Source organism: Symphalangus syndactylus, chromosome 7 (genome assembly GCF_028878055.3).
Source record: "Symphalangus syndactylus isolate Jambi chromosome 7, NHGRI_mSymSyn1-v2.1_pri, whole genome shotgun sequence".
In the NCBI taxonomy this organism is placed as follows: Eukaryota; Metazoa; Chordata; class Mammalia; order Primates; family Hylobatidae; genus Symphalangus; species Symphalangus syndactylus.
The window spans coordinates 43,864,391-43,885,724 of NC_072429.2; the positions used below are offsets into that span (position 1 = coordinate 43,864,391).

General features: G+C 40.5%; 1 protein-coding gene across 16 annotated transcripts in view; it reads right to left on the reverse strand.

Moving 5' to 3' along the window:
• Positions 1-21,334, reverse strand: part of ARHGAP26 (Rho GTPase activating protein 26) — a 473,272-nt gene that overhangs the window by 175,705 nt on the left and 276,233 nt on the right. For 14 of the 16 annotated variants that reach the window (XR_010121689.1, XM_055285812.2, XM_055285818.2 and 11 more), the window contains exons 13-14: positions 19,259-19,324; positions 14,326-14,400 (exon numbers count right to left, since the gene is read on the reverse strand). Coding sequence is in view for 15 of the 16 variants with exons in the window: in XM_055285812.2 (XP_055141787.1) it covers positions 14,326-14,400; positions 19,259-19,324 (141 nt within the window). In the remaining variant the exon portion in view is untranslated. The remainder of the gene's footprint in view (positions 1-14,325; positions 14,401-19,258; positions 19,325-21,334) is intronic. The other 2 variants (XM_063642717.1, XM_063642714.1) reach the window with 1 other exon arrangement.

The following is a 21,334-nucleotide window of genomic DNA, read 5'->3' on the forward strand; positions in this document are numbered from 1 at the left end:
CACACATAAAGACATCCAATCTTGCTAGTAACTAGAGAAATGCAAAGTAAAACAAAAACAACAAGTATTTTTTTTCTACCTATTAAATTAGGAAAATGTCTAAAAATTCCAATATCTCTTGCTGGCAAGAATGCAGTGAAACTGATCCTCTCCTATCCTGCTGGCAGCAGGAGAGACAAATGCAAGAGTTTTGAGAAGCAATTTGGTAATATGTATCATAGTCTTAAAAATGTTTACACCCTTTGAACCAGTAATCTCATTTCTCACAGTCTATCCTCAGAAAATAAGATAAGGCACGAGAAAAGTTACAGACCCCAGAAATGTTCAGCACACACTCTTCTTTGTAAAAGCAGAAAAAAAAACAACAAAAAAGGGAGACAACCTAAATGTCCAACAATAGAAGAATGATTAAGTGAATTACCGTATGTCTACCTGATGGAATATTACCTCGCCAATTTATATGACAACGGTGACTGTAAAGCAACATGGAAAATGTCTGCATTATATAATGTCAAATAAAAAAAAACAAGATATATTTGTGAGAAACTTTTTCTGTGAACTTTTTATATGAACAAGGCTGAAAGGAAATACTCTAAATTAGTGGTTGGGTTAAAGTGGTGGACTGTGGTATGATTTTATTCCATTACTTTTGTATTTTTAAAAAAATTGCTTTAAGCTCAAATGTGCAATGAGAACCACCATAACTATATCAGCTCTGACAATTTCTTTTGTGTCTTCTTGCATGGACTTTTAAACAAATCAGTATATTTTAAACAAGCATGTATGATAAAAGAACAGGAGAGATAATTCTTAAAATCTTCCTGAGTAGCACACAAGGAGAGAAGAAGAGGCAGAGGCTGGGGAGTGTAATTGCTTCACAGATCCCCATCCTGTCCCTGGTGAGGCAGGCCAGGTCATACACGTACTGGTGGGAGGGTCACAGAGTCCTTTACAGAGCACAGGAGGGAGAATCCAGCTCCCTCATACTGGCTAAAGACTAGTTCTTTGCCACCAGCTCCCAGTCCTTTTTTTTCTGCATATCACCTCATTTTGAGCAGGACAGCAACCCTTTTCTTACTTTTTCCAGGGGTGGAGAATGAGATTCAGGACAGACTGGCCAAAAGCATATCAACTCTCTGGACTCAATGCCTGGATGAGGGATGGCCCAAGACCTAAGCCTGCCCAATCAGAGTAACTCTCCAGGAGTCAGGAACAGATATTTGCTGTTTGCTGGGCTTGCACTAGGAGGTTATGTAACTGCCAGGTGCCACCACACAGAGCCTGAAAGTCCGACAACCCAGAGACAAGATAAGCAGAAATGGTGGATCCTGAACCCTTCTATGTGCCTCTCCTTCTTATCACATGAGCCAGTAAATTCCTTTTTCCCCTTAAGCCAGGTGAGGTCAGGTTTTCTGTCTTTTTACAATGCAAAGTGATCTAAATGATGCACCAGGTAAAGGGAGGCAGCCACCAGACTGCATCTTTCTGAACAGTCTCCAAGAATAATTCTGGGGCATCAATGAAGAAAGCTGTTCCTCCTGCAGGGCCAACAGCCTTTCAGCTGGAAAAAAATAAGTCACAGGTGGGCAGAAGACATTTTCCATTTCCTGGGAAAGAAACCATTTTCATCCAAATAGAAAGAGGTCAAATACTCATGAATGGCTTCAGGATTTAGCCTATCATCACGAGGTAGGGGCACAAATTCAGCTGGTATCTACTGCTCTCCGTGTGTCCCCTGACACATACTGGGTTATGAGAGAGGAAAGGGCCCCCAGCTCAGAAACACGTGGCTCTCAAAGGCACAGTACCTGTATGATGTTTGTAGGTGACCCTGAGCAGTAAAATGAAGTCTTTCTTGTCACATGAAACAAACAAGGAAGAACCTAACGAGCATAATTTTATTTCCGGGGCCACAGAACAGTAAATTCCATAGGGTTTTATCACAGCAAATTTCTGAAAAGTTCACAAAATGTGATTTTCCCAGTATCCAAAATGTCCGCCACTTTAATTCGTGTCTTTGTCATCTTGCACTCCCTGAATGGCTTTTTACTGCAGAAGAGTATGTATCAAAAACCTCTGCTTTGCATGACCTCTTTCCCTCCCCATCCTAAGACACATGGAGAGCTGCCATCCTGCATGGTTCCTGGATGTGAGACAAATGTTACTGTACATTTTTCTAAAGAAGAAACCAACTTTTACCCAAGAAGAGTGAACATGAAACTGAACAAGCAGCAGTTGTCAAGTCTGGGAGTTGTGAACTGTTCCATGAACCACATTTAGCAAACTAATGATTAGCTTCCACTTATTCGGGCTCTGTAACCATAGGAATATTGCGTAACATTGGAGAGGAGAGTCAAATTACAGCCTGGCTAAAGGGCTTTTTATAGCAGTGATGAGGCAAGGCTCATAACTTGGGCACATCCATTTTAATTCATTTAAAATCCAAACTAAGTTGAATACAGCCTCCCAAGCTACACCATTTTCAGAAAGTGCTGCTGATTTCCACACCTCCCTCCTGATGCTTCCCTCACTTACAGAAGCTTCCTGATGGCATCTGAATATGCCGCAGAGACGTCATTTACACTCTTCTTTAGAACTCAGTACATTTCTCTCCACCATGTCCCTTGACCACTGCTGCTTAGTAAAACAGATCTAAACTAGAGGAGCAATCCAATGTACAAAAGGCATCACGTGGGGAAAGCAGAATGAATGTTATTTCCTCCTGAACCTACTATCACATGAATTCAGAAAATCAGAAGACACAGACTGGAAGCAGTGGTTATAAGGGGAGAACGTCTTAGAAATGTCACACTTGCATCAGTCCCAAGGGCCATCTAGTCTATCACTGTGTTGCAGACAAAATGAAGGATATTTTGGAGGAAACTATTAGGAAAGTTACCTATGTACTCTTGAATTTCCTAATAATACATTATAGTGTATGCAAATTAATCTTTTTCTCTCTTTAAGTGAGAAAGTAATACATGCACATGTTAAGAATTCAAAGAAAAAAAACCAGATATACATGAAAAGGTAGAGACAACTGCTAATGTCGGCTTTTTATGTGCATATCCTATCTCTAACAGTCCCTTCTGTTTTGGGATCCAAAAGCTCTTACTGGCTCAAGCCCCAGTCTTAGGAGAGCCTGCCTGAAGCATCCCAACAGGCAAAGGTGATGGTGGCTGGAGCAGAGGAGGAGGTGAGCTTCCATCTGTGTGTTTCTTCTTTGGGGACTCAGGATTGTGATTAGTAGCCGTATTGCTAGCTCCCAGAATGATCAATCCTCTATCCAAGTAGTCTATCATCTTCTGGTCCTGTCATCCTTTGTCTGCTACCCTTTACTGGTAGACAAAATTGGACATTTGCTCTTCTCATGGTTCCCCTACTCCAGTAGGCTACAGTCTTCAAAGTCTGGGCTGTTTCCACTTAATCCTATGTAAGCCTTTAGGTCTTAGAAATCATCATAAAACATTTTGATTTCTTCAGAAAGAAGTCATTGATTGCTTTTATTTATGCTACTCTGTGAGAAGGTATGGGAAATAAGGGGCGTAGAAAAAAGAAATGCAGACATTCAATGTCCCAGAGTAAGGAAGGATAGTTCATGGCTGGATCGGAGGTAAGTGGGTGAAGCATGCTACTATAATTCTGTGCTTTACAGCACTGCTCTATAATACCTTCGTTGTGTTCTCTGTTTTACTAAGTTTACTTTAAATGTGGTTAAAAAAAAAAAAAAAGAAGAACAAAAAAGGTTACAGGACGAGAAAAACAGTGATGCTGAATTTGCAGTCCTTTATCATCACGGTAAAAACACACAAAAAAGGAACACGAATTTTTAACAGCACAGAAAATTAAGCTCTCAGTCAACATTCTCCTGCCACCAGGATATCCACTAGGCAAAGCTTAGATGAAGGCCTGAGGAAAACCCACCTGGGGAAACAATGTGATAGCCCAAGCCACCCAGGGGTGTGGGGGAAAGGCCATGCTGCAACCCCCCAACCCCATTCCAGCAAACACACTTTTGGGGGCTTTCTGGGGCACCCAGAGCTGTCATGAGATTATAATCCAGGCAATGAAATCAGACTGCAGAGCAGAAGTGGAGGGGGGTCCTCTTATATCAAGGCAAGTGAATTCAGAAGGAGAGCCCTAGAAGAAACATGAGAGTCATGAGGGAAGAACCACAGCATGTTTCAGATTATCCAGGAGTAAATCCGGCTTCTCCCAGGACCATGACCAAATAGCAAAACCAGGAAAAATCAATGCAGGCTTATAGGTTCACTAAATGAAAGCTTTAAGAATACCAGAAAGTTGGCTCGAATTACGTACAATAGCCCTCCAATCATCATGTGAGATAATGATTCTAACAGGATTCAGGAAAATAGCAGAACAAGGAGAATCTATCCACAGTGAGCTTAAAAGCAAAGGTTTGATTAAACAGAAGATATAAAATCCTATAAAATACTTGTTGGCAAAAAATACAGAGACCAAAGCACTCTGAAAAATAATTCAGAAAACACCCGCTCTGTCATATAAGTAAAATTCTAAAAATATAGATGGCAGAAACTAAGACAACAAAATAAAACAAGTAGCAGACTGAAATAATAAAGATTATAGCTGAAAAGTAGAAATAAAAGGAGTTAAATAAGTAAAGATAATAAAGACATTGGAAAATCCATTACAAAAAGTTAAAATCTGTATTATAAATAGCAAAATAATAATCACAATCAACCCAACAATTTTAAATGAGTAATACTGACATGGAGGACAAGTTTAAGAATTTTTGCTGGAATATAAAGAATCAGGAGAAAAATTAAGCATTAAAAAGATGAAAAATGTTGGTGTGTTTAAAAGGTTGAGAATTACAAAAAAAATACAGTAAAGAGATTTGTCTTTAGAAAAATATGTATAAAAACTCCTTCAGTGGCCCCCAATATGTATAAAAGAACGATTACATGGTGATATATAAAAGTAGTGGAAAGGGGGAAGATGACTCATTATATGGATACTGGTCAAGTGGATAAGTATTAGAGGAAAAAGCAGAGTTTCCACTTTGCATGACAGATTTTAAGGAAAATTAAGGTTTTTGTCATTCTAGATAGGGTAAGGGGTTTTTTTTTTGTTTTGTTTTGTTTTGTTTTTTTTGAGACGGAGTCTCATTCTGTTATCCAGGCTGGAGTGCAATGGCACGACTCAGCTTACTGCAGCCTCTACCTCGCAGGTTCAAGCGATTCTCCTGCCTCAGACTCCTGAGTAGCTGGGACTACAGATGTGCACCACCACCCCTGGCTAATTTTTGTATTTTTAGTACAGATGGGGTTTCACCATTTTGGCCAAGCTGGTCTCGAACTCCTGACCTTGTGATCCACCCCCTCCCCGCCGGCCTCCCAAAATGCTGGGATTACAGGTGTGAGCCACTGCACCTGGCACGGGGAAGGTCTTTTATGGCATAATTCGTTTAGAAAAAAGATAACAGACTGGACATCATAAAAATTTAAACTAGGCCAGTCATGGTGGCTCACACCTGTAATTCCAACACTTTGGGAGGCCAAGGTGGACAGATCCCTTGAGCTCAAGAGGTTGAGACCAGCCTGGGCAACATGATGAAACCCTATCTCTACTAAAAATACAAAAATTAGCTGGACATGGTGGTGCACACCTGTAGTCCCAACTACTCAGGTTGCTGAGGCACAAGAATCACTTGAACCTAGGAGGTAGAGGTTGCAGTGAGCCAATATAACACCACTGCATTCCAGCCCGGGTGAAAGAGTGAGACCGCATCTCAATAAAATACTCATAAGACAACAAAAACAAATGCACCATAAAGTTTAAGACAAATAATAATCTGAAAAAAACATATTGAAAATATAGTCTATAGATCTAAAAAGGTCTTGTAATCAAAAGAGGAACACACTGCCAGGTGCGGTGGCTCATGCCTTATAATCCCAGCACTTTGGGAGGCCAAGGCAGGCGGATCACTTGAGGTCAGGAGTTCGAGACTAGCCTGGTCAACATGGTGAAACCCCGACTCTACTAAAAAGATACAAAAGTTAGCCTGGCATGGTGGCATGCACCTATAATCCCAGCTACTCAGGAGGCTGAAGCATGAGAATCACTTGAACCTGGGAGGCAGGGGTTGCAGTGAGCCAACACTAAGCCACTGCACTCCAGCCTGGGCGACAGAGCGGGAAAAATAATAATAATAATAATAAAACAAAAAAATTTTTTTTCAAAGAAAAAGAACATACCAATAGAAAAATAGGCTAAGAATACTAACAGGCAATTCAACAAAAGTAGTATAAATCAGCAATAAATATGTAAACAGTCTAACCTCACCCAAAACTACAGAAATGCAAAGTTAAATTTAAAAAGATATATTTAAAAATGTTTATAATTTATATGCAAAACAGTAATACACAGCATGGCAAAATGTGGGGTGTAGGATAGTCTCCTCAGACTTTGCTAACTACAAACTTGGGAATATCATTTAAGAGCCTTGAAAACATGTACATACCTTGACCCAGCAATTCAACATCTTAAAATAAGTCCTGAGGAAATAATTAGAGATGCATATAAAAATTATAACAGCTAACATTTTATATTTAACATGTGAAGGCTCTGGACTCAGCAACCCACAGGCATTTTTTCATTCCATCCTCACATTACTATGCAGGCAGGAGTCATTATTACAGATGTGGAAATAGATGACTAGACCAGTGTGAATCATTTGTCTAAGTCAAAGAAATAAGCGGTGGAACTGCAACTTATCAAATCTCAAAATGCATGCTCTTAATCTCTGCTGCCTCAATGGGGATGTTTACCCTCTGTCCTGCCTCTATGGGGATGTTTACCTGAGTGCTTTCTAGAATGATGAAGAATTGCAATTAGCCGATGTATCCAAGAACAGGGGACTGATTAAAAAGTTATAGAGTATCTATGCAATATGTGCCTAAGAAAATCACACTCTAGAAGAACTTGAATGACATGTGACAATAGACACTCTATAGTGTTACATGAATAAAACCTGTAATGTCTGCACAGTGGGTTTAATTTTGTAAACGTACTGTTATATTTAGTATAGTATATACGCTAAATTTAAAAGGCAATAATATAACATTTTGATGTCATATGACAAAACAGTTAATAAAGGTTAACTCTAGTATATAGAACTGTTATATTCTTCTACTTTTTGTATTTCTCCAAATTTTCACAATGACCACTCATAACTTTTCATCAGGAAAAAATTTATTTAAAACATGTACGGAGAGACAGGAAGAGAGACAGACATACATTGAACAAGTATATAGCTGATTTATATATTAAATAGTATAGATAAAAAAGTTGGGCTAAAATTTGGAAAGATTTATCCTTACTTAATATTCAGGGGGGGAAACCCCCAGACACACAGAAGGCATTCTATTTCTAGGAATCTGCAAGTCTTTGAGAGTCCTTTTCACTCTCCAAAGACTAATGACTTCTGTTGCTAGGAGGAAGGGATCAAGGGTAGCTCTTGGTAGGACACTAGTACAAAGCCAAACTGCACTTGCTATGAGGAATTTTAGCAAGCTTTCTTAAGGAATCCTGATCAGTACAAAGAAGACATTCTCAAAGCACTGGCTCTCATATTCCTCTTCCACCCCAAAGTCCTCCAATGTATTAAGAGTACAAAAAATAAACTCGAAGTAATTCAAAAAAGTCTCTGGTTTTACTTAATTCTCAGCCTTTTTTTTTTTTTTTTTTTTGAGACCAAGTCTTGCTCTGTCATCCAGGCTGGAGTTCAGTGGTATGATCTCGGCTCACTGCAACCTCCGCCTCCTGGGTTCAAGGGATTCTCCTGCCTCAGCCTCCTGAGTAGCAGGGCTACAGGTGCACACCACCACACCTGGCTAATTTTTGTATTTTTTATTTTTTGGGATGGAGTTTCGTTCTTGTTGCCCAGGCTGGAGTGCAATGGCACAGTCCTGGCTCACTGCAACCTCCGCCTCCCGGGTTCAAGCAGTTCTCCTGCCTCAGCCTCCCTGAGTAGCTGGGATTACAGGTGTGCACCACCACACCTGACTAATTTTTTTGTATTTTTAGTAGAGAAAGGGTGTCACTATGTTGGCGAGGCTGGTCTCGAACTCCTGACTTCAGGTGATCCGCTCACCTTGACCTCCCAAAGTGCTGGGATTACAGGTGTGAGCCACCACACCCAGCCTAATTTTTGTATTTTCAGTAGAGATGGGGTTTCACCATGTTAGCCTGGCTGCTCTCGACCTCCTGACCTCAGGTGATCCACCTGCCCCAGCCTCCCAAAGTGCTGGGATTATAGGCGTGAGCCACTGCTCCTGACCAGCCATATTTTCAATAACCAAAACATACTACTCCACTTTCGAGAGCCTTGGAAAGATAAACCAAATCTTACACAGTACCTGGCACATAATAAGCATCCAATGAATGTAAAATCACAAGCATTCTTGTACACCAATAACAGACAAACAGAGAGCCAAATCATGAGTGAACTCCCATTCACAATTGCTTCAAATACAATAAAATACCTAGGAATCCAACTTACAAGGAATGTGAAGGACCTCTTCAAGGAGAACTACAAACCACTGCTCAATGAAATAAAAGAGGATACAAACAAATGGAAGAACATTCCATCCTCATGGGTTGGAAGAATCAATATCGTGAAAATGGCCATACTGCCCAAGGTAATTTATAGATTCAATGCCATCCCCATCAAACTACCAATGACATTCTTCACAGAATTGGAAAAAAACTACTTTAAAGTTCATATGGAACCAAAAAAGAGCCCACATCACCAAGTCAATCCTAAGCCAAAAGAACAAAGCTGGAGGCATCACGCTACCTGACTTTAAACTATACTACAAGGCTACAGTAACAAAAACAGCATGGTACTGGTACCACAACAGAGACATAGATCAATGGAACAGAACAGAGCCCTCAGAAATAATGCCGCATATCTACAACTATCTGATCTTTGACAAACCTGACAAAAACAAACAATGGGATAAGGATTCCCTATTTAATAAATGGTGCTGGGAAAACTGGCTAGCCATATGTAGAAAGCTGAAACTAGATCCCTTCCTTACACCTTATACAAAAATTAATTCAAGATGGATTAAAGACTTACATGTTAGACCTAAAACCATAAAAACCCTAGAAGAAAACCTAGGCAATACCATTCAGGACATAGGCATGGGCAAGGACTTCATGTCTAAAACACCAAAAGCAATGGAAACAAAAGCCAAAATTGACAAATGGGATCTAATTAAACTAAAGAGCTTCTACACAGCAAAAGAAACTATCATCAGAATGAACAGGCAACCTACAAAATGGGAGAAAATTTTTGCAACCTACTCATCTGACAAAGGGCTAATATCCAGAATCTACAATGAACTCAAACAAATTTATGAGAAAAAAACAAACAACACCATCAAAAAGTGGGCAAAGGACATGAACAGACACTTCTCAAAAGAAGACATTTATGTAGCCAAAAAACACATGAAGAAATGCTCATCATCACTGGCCATCAGAGAAATGCAAATCAAAACCACAATGAGATACCATCTCACACCAGTTAGAATGGCCATCATTAAAAAGTCAGGAAACAAGCGGTGCTGGGGAGGATGTGGAGAAATAGGAACACTTTTACACTGTTGGTGGGACTGTAAACTAGTTCAACCATTGTGGAAGTCAGTGTGGCGATTCCTCAGGGATCTAGAACTAGAAATACCATTTGACCCAGCCATCCCATTACTGGGTATATACCCAAAGGGCTATAAATCATGCTGCTATAAAGACACATGCACATGTATGTTTACTGCGGCACTACTATTCACAATAGCAAAGACTTGGAACCAACCCAAATGTCCAACAACGATAGACTGGATTAAGAAAATGTGGCACATATACACCATGGAATACTATGCAGCCATAAAAAATGATGAGTTCATGTCCTTTGTAGGGACATGGATGAAACTGGAAACCATCATTCTCAGTAAACTATCGCAAGGACAAAAAACCAAACACCTCATGTTCTCACTCATAGGTGGGAATTGAGCAATGAGAACACACGGACACAGGAAGGGGAACATCACACTCCAGGGACTGTTGCGGGGTGGGGGGAGGGGGGAGGGACAGCATTAGGAGATATACCTAATGCTAAATGACGAGTTAATGGGTGCAGCACACCAACACGGCACATGGATACATATGTAACAAACCTGCACATTGTGCACATGTACCCTAAAACTTAAAGTATAATAGTAATAATAATAAAAATAAATACATAAATAAATAAAAGAGAAGTGACAAAAAAAAAAAATAGTTAATGAAAGGTTCACTCGGCCCAGCCATCTCAGGGGAAGGTTTTGGAGCACAGGTGCCATGTTTATTTTATACTCTTGGCTAGCTCAGACACTACCAGTACCAAGAATTGATGAAGTTGACAGCATGTTCACAAAAGAGAAGATGAAGCTCCCCCTTCAGGTCTAGAGCCCTGGTGATTCCGTAATTGAGAGATTCAAACTTACTTAACTGATAGGGAGAATCACGGATATCATTCTCCACTTTCAATTAGATGTTACACTGTGGTCATCTTGCAGCTCTGGTTGCATCTTAGATTAGATTCCAGACTATCTGTAATGTCCTCCTGGCAGAGGCAGCTGCCCTCGTGATTTTCAGCTGCTAGTTATTACTTTTTCATGCCATTTCTCAAATGTTCATGATTATTTTCTCTATCCCCAGGAAACTCAAGAAAGAGAACAAGACAAATATCTTGTGTGAAGGCCACTAAGAAAAGTGATAAAAACAAGATCCTTTCATAACCACTCTTTTGCTTAACGCAACTGAGCTAAAGTGGTTCTTTTTTAGATTAGCAAAGCAGTCTAAAATGTCATATTTCTTTTCATTAGTGTCATCTTACATAATAATCTGTCATCTTTGAAATCTCAGGCTGGGCGTGGTGGCTCACGCTTGTAATCCCAGCACTTTGGGAGGCCGAGGCGGGCGGATCACGAGGTCAGGAGATTGAGACCACGGTGAAACCCCGTCTCTACTAAAAATACAAAAAAAAAAATTAGCCAGGCGTGGTGGCAGGCACCTGTAGTCCCAGCTACTTGGAGAGGCTGAGGCAGGAGAATGGCATGAACCCGGGAGGCGGAGCTTGCAGTGAGCCGAGATTGTGCCACTGCACTCCAGCCTGGGCGACAGAGCGAGACTCCATCTCAAAAAAAAAAAAAAAAAAAAAAAAAAAGAAATCTCTCTGCCCCTTCTGTTCCCCCATATCAAGTTGGTTAAAAGTCCTGTTGATTCTCTCTGTATACTCATTATGAGTGTGTCCTTTTTTCCTGACTTCAGAGTACCTATTTGGTTCAGTCTTTGATAAGGTTTGCCTTACCTAATCTATTACAACCATCTTCCTTCTCCATGTCTTTCCATAATCAAATACATACTCCACATTGTAGCCAAGATTAGGCTCCTAATGCTAGAATCTGATATTGTTACATCTGTATTAGATATACTTTTTTTAAAAAGCTAGCAGCAGCCATTATTTCAGGAAAGCACTTCTCCATCTTCCTATCAATAATCCTGCTCAGTCCACTGGGTTTCAGGGACTAACCCCGTCCCCACCCCAACCATCCACCCCATCCCCCACATCCCCCGACATAGGCACAGGATCCAGGCCATCTGCTGTGGGCCATGTGACTGGTCTGAGATTGAGAAACGAATCATGTGAATGGCCCCATACTGGCCAAGCAAAGTCCTCGCTGGAGCCTTCTGCCAACACGGTCAAGAAAGGCACTCTCTTATCAGTGACCACAGGCTCCAAGGACTGCAGAAGCTGAACCGGTCTGGGACACTCCCACAGAGAACAAAGCCACACCAAGCCCAGAAGAGGTCAGAGAACATGAGAAGCCAGAAGAAGGAAGGGGCAAAGGATCTAGCAAAAGTAAAGACATCATTGGCATCCCTGACTCTGCCATGCTTCTGTCTTGGATTTACCAGTTATGTGAGCAAATAAATGCTTTTTTTTTTCCTTGTAAACTATTCTGAATTGTCTTCTTGACACTTTTGTGTGCAAAAGCATCATAATGGATATAATCACACTATTGAGAACTTTTAATAGCTTCTTACTTCCTATAGAAAAAAACCCAAACACCTTGGCTCAATATTCAAGTTCCTCAACAAAAAAAGACCACCTTAGCTGTTCAGCTTTAAAACTCTCCTGTCCCAGCCTCAAGTTAAGTCTTTCAGAAATATTAAAATAATAATCAATACCCTTTGCTGTAGCCACCATAGACCCTTTGTTCAGAATACTTCCTGAATTGGAATTATTATTCTACTCTCTCCTTCACTACACTACTCAGTCTTCTAGACCCAGCACAGATTAAGCATGAATATCATACTTTACATTACAGCTTTCATACACACACATATTTCACCCTATCAGGACTCCTTACAGAAAAGGAACAGCTCTTTCTAAAATTTAATCTCCAGCACCTGACATCTGTTCTAAGCGGCAGACACCCCACAAATGTTTGCAGCTCTGGTCAGAAATGAAAAACTAAGGACTGACACCTATTAGACTCTTAATTCTTCCTTACATTAGAATTTCTCAAAAATTAACCCTATCACCATACAACCCAGCAACTGCACACTCGGACATTTAGCCCAGAGGAACAAATATATGCTCACACAGAAACTATATATGAAAATTTATAAAAGCTTTATCATAATTGCCCCAAACTGGAAACAACTCAGATGCCCTTCAACAAATGAATGGTTTGACAAAGTGCAGTACATCCATACAATGGAATATTACTCAGCAATAAAAAAGAACTATTAATACATGGAACAGCAAAAATAAATCTTGAGAAAATTACACTGATTGAAAAACAATGCCAGTCCCAAAAGGTTCTGTATTGTATAATTCCATTTAAATAATAATCTTGAAATGACAAAATTATAGAAATAGAGAACAGATTACTGATTGCCAGGGGTTAGACACAGGGTGCAAGGTGGGAAGTGAGGTATGTGCTTGTACAATATCATAAGGAATCCTTTTAGTGATGGAAATGTTCTGCATCTTGACTTAATTAATGCCAATATTTTGGTTGTGATATTAAAATTGTGTTTCGCAAGATGTTACCTTTAGAGGAGACTAGGTAAGTGGTACACAGGATCTCTATATTATTTCTTACAATCACTAGTAAATCTACAATTATCTCAAAATGAAAAGTTTAATTTTTACAAAAACTAACCATGTTTCAAATCTTAACCAAAAAAACCCAGATACTCATTGCTAGAGTACCTCGCAAATAATCATAGTTTCAAACAACAGATCTCACTCTAACTAGCAATACAATAGGGTTTTGGCTACAAGAAGTGAATGACTCTCTCAAAAAGAGGTGAAGACAGTCATTCTGGCCGACAGGAGAGAAGAGATTTCTTTACCTAAGAAAGCTATTTTCAGAAAGTGGGATGGCAAAAGAAATTACAAATACTAACACAAGAATTGTCCCTGTCCAAAACACTGAGCTGCGTACCCCAAGTGATAGTCCATCTCTACAAGCCAGGGCTTCCAAGGGGAGGAATAACAGCCTCTGTGAAATCTGATCTGTTTGCCATTTAGATCCATGTGACTCATGGAGGCTGGCTGCACTCATATCTAAAAATACAGGAAATCTGCAGCCTAAGCAAATTTGGCTCATGGACTCATGGGCTTTTGATTCAAATACTGCAAATTTGGAGACAGTGCTTTGTATTTATATCAGCTAGTGGCAAAGGAGGTTCTGCTGCTCAAGTGACAGGTATTCAGTTGAAATCTAGAAGCAAAGAGGATCAGAAGATTTATCTGGTTATATACATTTTATCTGAGAGTTACATGACACCTGCTCAGTATCAGGAACATGAACTCTGAGGTCCTCTGGAGCCCAGAATGATGCCTTTCCTTGGGCATTGGGTGTGTCCCACTAAATAACTGTCCCAAAAGAGAATGGAGGGAGTCATAAGCTATTAAAGACAGAGTGGTGTGGCAGTCACATGAGTGACCGGGTGCCACTTGGATCAGAGCACTGAGCCTACAGACAGAGAGGGTGTGGTGTCTGGGCCCTGGCATTTTTTATTTTGTCCAGTCCTACTCAGAACCTTTCCCAGCAGTGTCTGAAGCCATGACAACTGACCGATGGGGCAGATGACTTCTAGGTTGACAGCTCATGGACACCCCGATTCCTTTGCCACAGGCTGTATCTACTCACAGACCTGGTGACTTTTCAGAGCGGGCCCCCTACCCAGGGACCTGACTAGCAGAGCCACTGTGGCACTCACCCATCAGGACACTCAGCAACTTCTGCACTCTGGAGTTGACCCCCACAATTCGATACAGCCCTTGCTCGTTGATCCCTGAGGAAAGAAACAGTGATGATTTAATTAGAGGCACATCAGAACACAAGTCAGGCCAATTCAGCCAAGTGCACTTTTTTTTTTTTTTTCATTTTCTCAGTCCTCCTAAAAGCTGCTCTAATTAAAGTCCCCTGTCACTCAGCTTAGCTCTTAGCAAAGGAGTGGGATTTGGTACAGCTGTCTAGGATTTCACAGATGTGCTGCACACTTCAGCCCTCATGTTAGTTCAGTCATCAGAGGCGAAAGAAGCTTTCCTTTCTCTTGCCAAAGGCAGCATCTGAAGAGTTCTAAAAGATGCAAAATGTACACTTTTAAATATGTCATATTTAACCAATTTTAAAAATTAAAATGCCAAAAATGACATGACTAAAAATTCATACAACAGAAAAAGACACTTTATAATCTATTTTTACATATAAAATGAAAATACGGAGGTGTAAGAACGTTTTTAATTTTAAGGACTGTTAGCCAAGACTGAGATTAGAAGATCCATTCATTTATAATATAAATATTCTTTATCAAAAAAGACCACCTTTATTTCAACCCAAGGAACTGTACAATTAGACTAGTAAGGGTTTACTTTTAAATTAAACATCTAAACAAAGAATCAAAAACTAACCCACTGCAGTGTTTCTGTTCATTTAAATACATGGATTAGATCACCACTGTACCATTTACAAAAGAAGGCAATTTAGACCAGGTGACTTGAAATGATTTTTCTCCTGTTAGTTCCAGGCCCATCATATCTGACCCCTCTCAAGTAATAGAGCTCCAGCTTCCTATTTTATTCCTCTGATATCCATTCTTCAAACAGTAGCCAAAGTGAACTGTCTAAAGTGCAAATTAGTTCGTACCACCTCTTCTCTTAAAACCCTCCAATAGCTTCCCATTGCACTTAGACCATAATCAAAACTACTTACAATGGCCTATAAGGCCTATATTATTGAGCACTGACTACCTCTGATTGCATCATTGACCACATGCATTCTGCTCCACACACTGGCCTTCCTGTCACCTCAACATGCCAAGCTCACGGCCCCACCTCATAGCCTTTGCTCCAGCTGTTTCCTCTACCTGGACTGCTCTTCTCCCAGAGCTTTTCATCATTCAGATCTCAGCTTAAATGCAACTGCTTCAATCTAATGCAATCCACAATCAACACTACTGGTCATTCCTTTACCCTGTTTTCTTTCTTTATAGCAGTTAACAATATCTGAAATTATCTTTCTTATTTGATTCTTTACTTGTTTTTTTCTGCTACATTCTCAATAGAATGTAAACAGTAATTGTGTCCTGTTCACCATTATATCCTCAGCCCCTGGATCAGTATATGGTACATGATAATAAACAAAACACTGAGTTTATACTCCATCAAGGCCAGTATAAAATACCTGGGAGCCAAAACACAATCTTCCAGAAGAAATTCGGGAAAGGACCAATTCTGCAGTACTTTCAACAAGACCTATGTAGACATGGAACTAATGAATAAAAAGAAGTGGTCTCGAATGATAGGATTTTACAGCTAAAGAGGACCTGTAAAATCATGTACATCATTCTGCAAGATTCACGGACTAGGAGCCCCTGGTCAAAAACTTCAAAAACTAAGTGATGGGTCCCAAGTTACTCAGTGGCAGAAACTTGATTCAGTAACATGTCAGCTTGTGGGCTTGAAAAGTCTTAAGTGTCTCTACTTCTTCTATCCTTGTGCTTCCCCAGGACTTTACACAATCCCACCTCCCACTGGACAATTGTCAAATCCCAGAGAGTATGGGAAGTCTGTTCATCTCTGGTCACCATAAATACATATGCACATACACACACTGCAATCAGGAGATACCCACTTTTTTCAACTATTTACGCTAAAATGGCACCTAACTCGTACTGTCCTTATTTCTTCTTTGTGCTCAATGAAGACTTTCTTAGAAGTTAAAATACATCATTTCCATTTTCATTTTAGAGGGGGAAGAGGACCATGTGTACCTCTTCTTCTCCTACTTATTGTATTTATTTTGTAGTTTTACATCAGAAAAGGTTGTCCTCCTGAGCTACCAGTTTGCATTTACTACAGACTCTGTGAACAGTTTTAAATGATTAGGTTACTCTCTTGATTTTGGCTGCTGAAGACTGAGATGAACAGGTGGCCCAGCTCAAGCAAGTATATGAACTTTACTGGGGAAAGGGATTTTTTTTTTGTTTTAGACTCGCTTTTGGCTCCATTTTTGTGCCTCTACCTTTAAACCCTGTACGTTTTATTCTCGGTCTTTTCTTTTAAATTTTTTAAAAAAATTAAAACTCCTGTTGAAAATTAGGCCATGCACAGTGGCTCATGCCTGTAATCCCAGCACTTTGGGAGGCCAAGGTGGGCAGATCACTTAAGGTCAGGAGTTGAAGTCCAGCCTGGCCAATGTGGTAAAACCATCTCTACTAAAAGTACAAAAATTAGCTGGGCATGGTGGCGGGTGCCTGTAATGTCAGTTACTCAGGAGGCTGAGGTAGGAGAATCGCTTGAACCTGTGAGGCCAAGGTTGCAGTGAGTAGAGATTGAGCCACTGCACTCCAGCCTAAGCAACAGAGCAAGACTCCGTCCCCCACCAAAAAAAAAAGAAAAAAGAAAAATTATCTTAGTAACGAACACTTCAAAAAAACTTAGAAACTACAGTTAAGGTAAATAGACGAGTCAAAGGGAAACAGTAAAAATCAGCAGACAGCCACTGAGAACACAATGAAACCTGTGCAATACGACCGCTCCTCTCCCCACTGCTCCCAGAACGGGCTCATACTGAGCAGCTGCTTTGTAATTTGCATTTTTCACATATTATAAACAATTTTTAAAATGCCGTATGTCTATAATCCCAGCACTTTGGGAGACTGAGGTGGGTGGATCACGAGGTCAGGAGATCGAGACCATCCTGGCCAACATGGTGAAACTCCATCTCTATTAAAAATATAAAAATTAGCTGGACGTGGTGGTGTGTGCCTGTAATCCCAGCTACTCAGGAGGCTGAGGCAGAAGAATCCCTTGCACCAGGGAGTGGGAGGTTGCAGTGAGCCGAGATTGCGTTACTGAACTCCAGTCTGGGGACAGAACGAGACTATCTCCAAAAAAAAAAAAAAAAAAAAAAGCCGTACATCAAAAAATGTATTTCCATTGCATTGTTAGTGATTCATAGCTTTTTACTACACAGATGTACCATTGTTGATTTAACCCATTTTTGAGACATTTGGCCAGTTTCTGATTTTGTACCTTAACATCACCACTGTGTAAACATCCTTATGGCTCGATCTGGCCCATATCCTTATTTCCTCAAGACCAATTCCCAGAAATGTCACCTACTTCTACTTTATATTCTCTGGATATATCTTAAATATCTTTACAAGCTGCCTTAACACTTTATTTAAGGGAGGTACAGGAGAAATAACTGAACATTTTAAAAAACGTTTCCATACATTACAACTGTTTTGGAAAAAATATCTTTTGACGGTATACATAAGGGTAGGTTTTTAAATTCTCTCTCTTCCCTCTACTTAATGCCTCACAGTCCTTATGAAAAAAAGTGTATATTTCTCAACTGGTAAGAGTTATGAATCCTGCTTTAAAAGAGAGAATTTCTTTCCACTACTTAAAAAGGGCTGGTAGGCTGCGAGGCTGTAGAGTAAATAAGATTCACATCTCTGACAATGGTTCAAATCAAATCCAGTGGAAAGATGGTTAATAGCTTTTCTCAGAGGTACAACAGACCAGCAAACTCAAAGCTTCAAACTGCTGGGACTGAGGAATCTCCTTTGTGGCTGTCTCTGAAGAAGGGATAGAGACCATCAGGATGAACCAGGCTCCTTGATCTTAATGTCCTGCTCCCACAGACCTGGGAAAGATCAGCGTGAACATGGGCCTGACCCCTTTTCTCTACCTGGGTGGTCCCCAGGGACTAGCTCCCCAGAGCATCTCAGGTTCACAGACCCCAAGATGTCTGCCAGAGAAAATTCAGGGTGTCTGTGAACTTAGGAAAACAATTACATCTTTATCTTCACTAACCTATAACTGACATTAAGCATTTCCTTCCTTTATGGATGTAAGCAACAAATCACAGGAGCATTAGCGGTACCTGCAACTTGGTCAGAAATCACAGATATTTTCATAACACATTACAATTATTACGGATATCTTGAAATATCACTGATCCCATGTTATGTCGGTTATCAGACCCGCCACTATCACTCATAAAGTGTTAACAAAGAAACGCATATATCGTGATACCCTGTGTTTTTTTTTTTTGTTTTTTTTTTTTGAGACGGAGTCTCGCTCTTTCACCCAGGCTGGAGTGCAGTGGCGCGATCTCGGCTCACTGCAGGCTCTGCCCCCCCGGGGTTCACGCCATTCTCCTGCCTCAGCCTCCCTTGTAGCTGGGACTACAGGCGCCTGCCACCTCGCTCGGCTAATTTTTTGTATTTTTAGTAGAGACGGGGTTTCACCGTGTTAGCCAGGATGGTCTCGATCTCCTGACCTCGTGATCCGCCCGCCTCGGCCTCCCAAAGTGCTGGGATTACAGGCGTGAGCCACCGCGCCCGGCCTACCCTGTGTTTTTTAATATTTTAAAAATTGAATTTCAGTAACTGGTTTCTATAATCATATGTATTTTAGATATTTAACACATTCTTCTGATCAGCCAAAGAAGTTGGTGACACAAAATCAGTTAGGACCTCCTGCTTGAGACCAACAGGACTTGTGGAAATCCACTGACAATGGCACTTGGGGAGCTAATGAGTCACTTAAAGTCAGGAAACAGCAGGTAGCAGGTCTGACTCCTCACCAGATGCGTGACCTTCTATGAGAACAATGCCATCTGTTAAACTACTTTACCTCTGGTTTCCACAGCATGGATGCATTTCCTGATTATGCTGAAGCCAATGCTGTCCAACTGCGCAGCTGAAAGAGCAAGAGAAGGGCAGTCAAGTTGCTAGCCATGGAAATCAACCTCAGGATAGGGCTTAACCAAACCAGGATGAATCAATCGCATGCTGTGGTCACATATCCTTTTAATTTTTCCCAATAGCAGTACAGGAATAACATAACAATAGCTGGCATTGATTGAGAGCTTTCCATATGCTAGGTATGGTTTTAAGTGCCTTGCATGCATTATCTCATTTAGTTCTCACAGTAACCTCAAGTTGTAGTAACCTGTAAAATTATCTTCAATTTACAGGTGAAGAAACTGCAGCATAAGGTGACAGGTACCTTTACATTGCTCTGCTATTAACAGAAGCTGTAGAACTAATTGCGGTCTCTTTCAAAAAGCACAAATTAAGTGGTCTATAAATGTTGGGTAAGTGCTTAAAAGAGATTTTCTCACTTGATCCCAGTAAGTCCTCCAGGTTGACATTATCATTAGCCCATATTACAGAGGAAGAAACTGAGGCTTGGTAACACTAAGTATCTTGATCAAAGATGCAGAGCCAATACATGGAGACTTGCTCTAGAGCCCATACCATCAAACTGCCTTAAATGTGGCCCTGAGTTAAGTATAATCCTGCTCAGGTGACTAGAAGAAAGGAAAAATAGAACAAAGAATAAAAGAAGAAAAATGATTCAGAGGAAAATTAAAACAGCCAAGAACAAAGACACTACCTAAGGAAGCAGCACGAAGGCAGTGGGGCCATCCTCTAGGGGGAAATGAGCAAGTGGTGACAGGGTTCTCACTGAGAAAATAAATGATCAACAGCAGCAACTTCTTCCACAGCAGAGAACCACACAAGGCTAGAAACTTCTAACCTGACAACAAGGCTGGAAATTCCCTAAAATTCACCCCCATGTTTTGGTTACCCAGTGATAATCTTTAAGAATGGGTGGGTTCATCTTTGACCTTCTTAGGACAGTGGGACAAGACATTCTACTACTTAATGGTCAGAGTGGAAAGGAAAATGGCAGAAAGTAGAAAAGCAAGTATTTATAGATGATTTGCGGTCATCTCAGGGAAAGTAATAAACTTGTAATATTTGAGAAGTGAGCAGAACCTGAACTCACCTTGGATCTAACCCAAATTGAATCTTTCTTTAATTCTTAGTGTATATGGGTAAACTTAGATAAAATGAACATTTTATTTTTTTATTTCCGTAGGTTATTGGAGAACAGGTGGTGTTTGGTTACATGGGTAAGTTCTTTTTTTTTTTTTTTTGAGACAAGGTCTTACTCTGTCGCTCAAGCTGGAGTGCAGTGGCATGATCTTGGCTCACTGCAACCTTCGCCTCCTGGGTTCAAGCGAGTCTCCTGCCTCAACCTCTCTAGTAGCTGGGATTGCAGGCACCCACCACCACATCCAGCTAAGTTTTGTATTTTTAGTAGAGATGGAGTTTCACCGTGTTGGCCAGGCTGGTCTTCAACTCCTGACCTCAGGTGATCCACCTGCCTCGGCCTCCCAAAGTGCTGGGATTACAGGCGTGAGCCACCGCACCTGGCCTATGTGGGTAAGTTCTTTAGTGGTGACTTGTGAGATTTGGATGCACCTAACACCCAAGAAGTATACACAGCACTCTATTTGTAGGCTTTTATCCCTCACCCCCTTCCCATCCTTTCCCCCGTGTCCCCAAAGTCCACTGTGTCATTCTTATGCCTTCGCATCCTCATAGCTTAGCTCCCACTTATGAGTGAGAACATACAGTGTTTGGTTTTCCATTCCTGAGTTACTTCACTTAGAATAATAGTCTCCAGTCTCATCCAGGTAGCAGCAAATGCCATTAATCATTCCTTTTTATAGCTGAGTAGTAATCTATCATATATATATGTATATATATATATATGTATATATATATATATATATATACATATATATATATATATATACATATATATATATATATATACCACAGTTTCTTTATCCACTTGTTGACTGATAGGCATTTGGGCTGGTTCCATGTTTCTGCAATTGTGAATTGTGCTGAA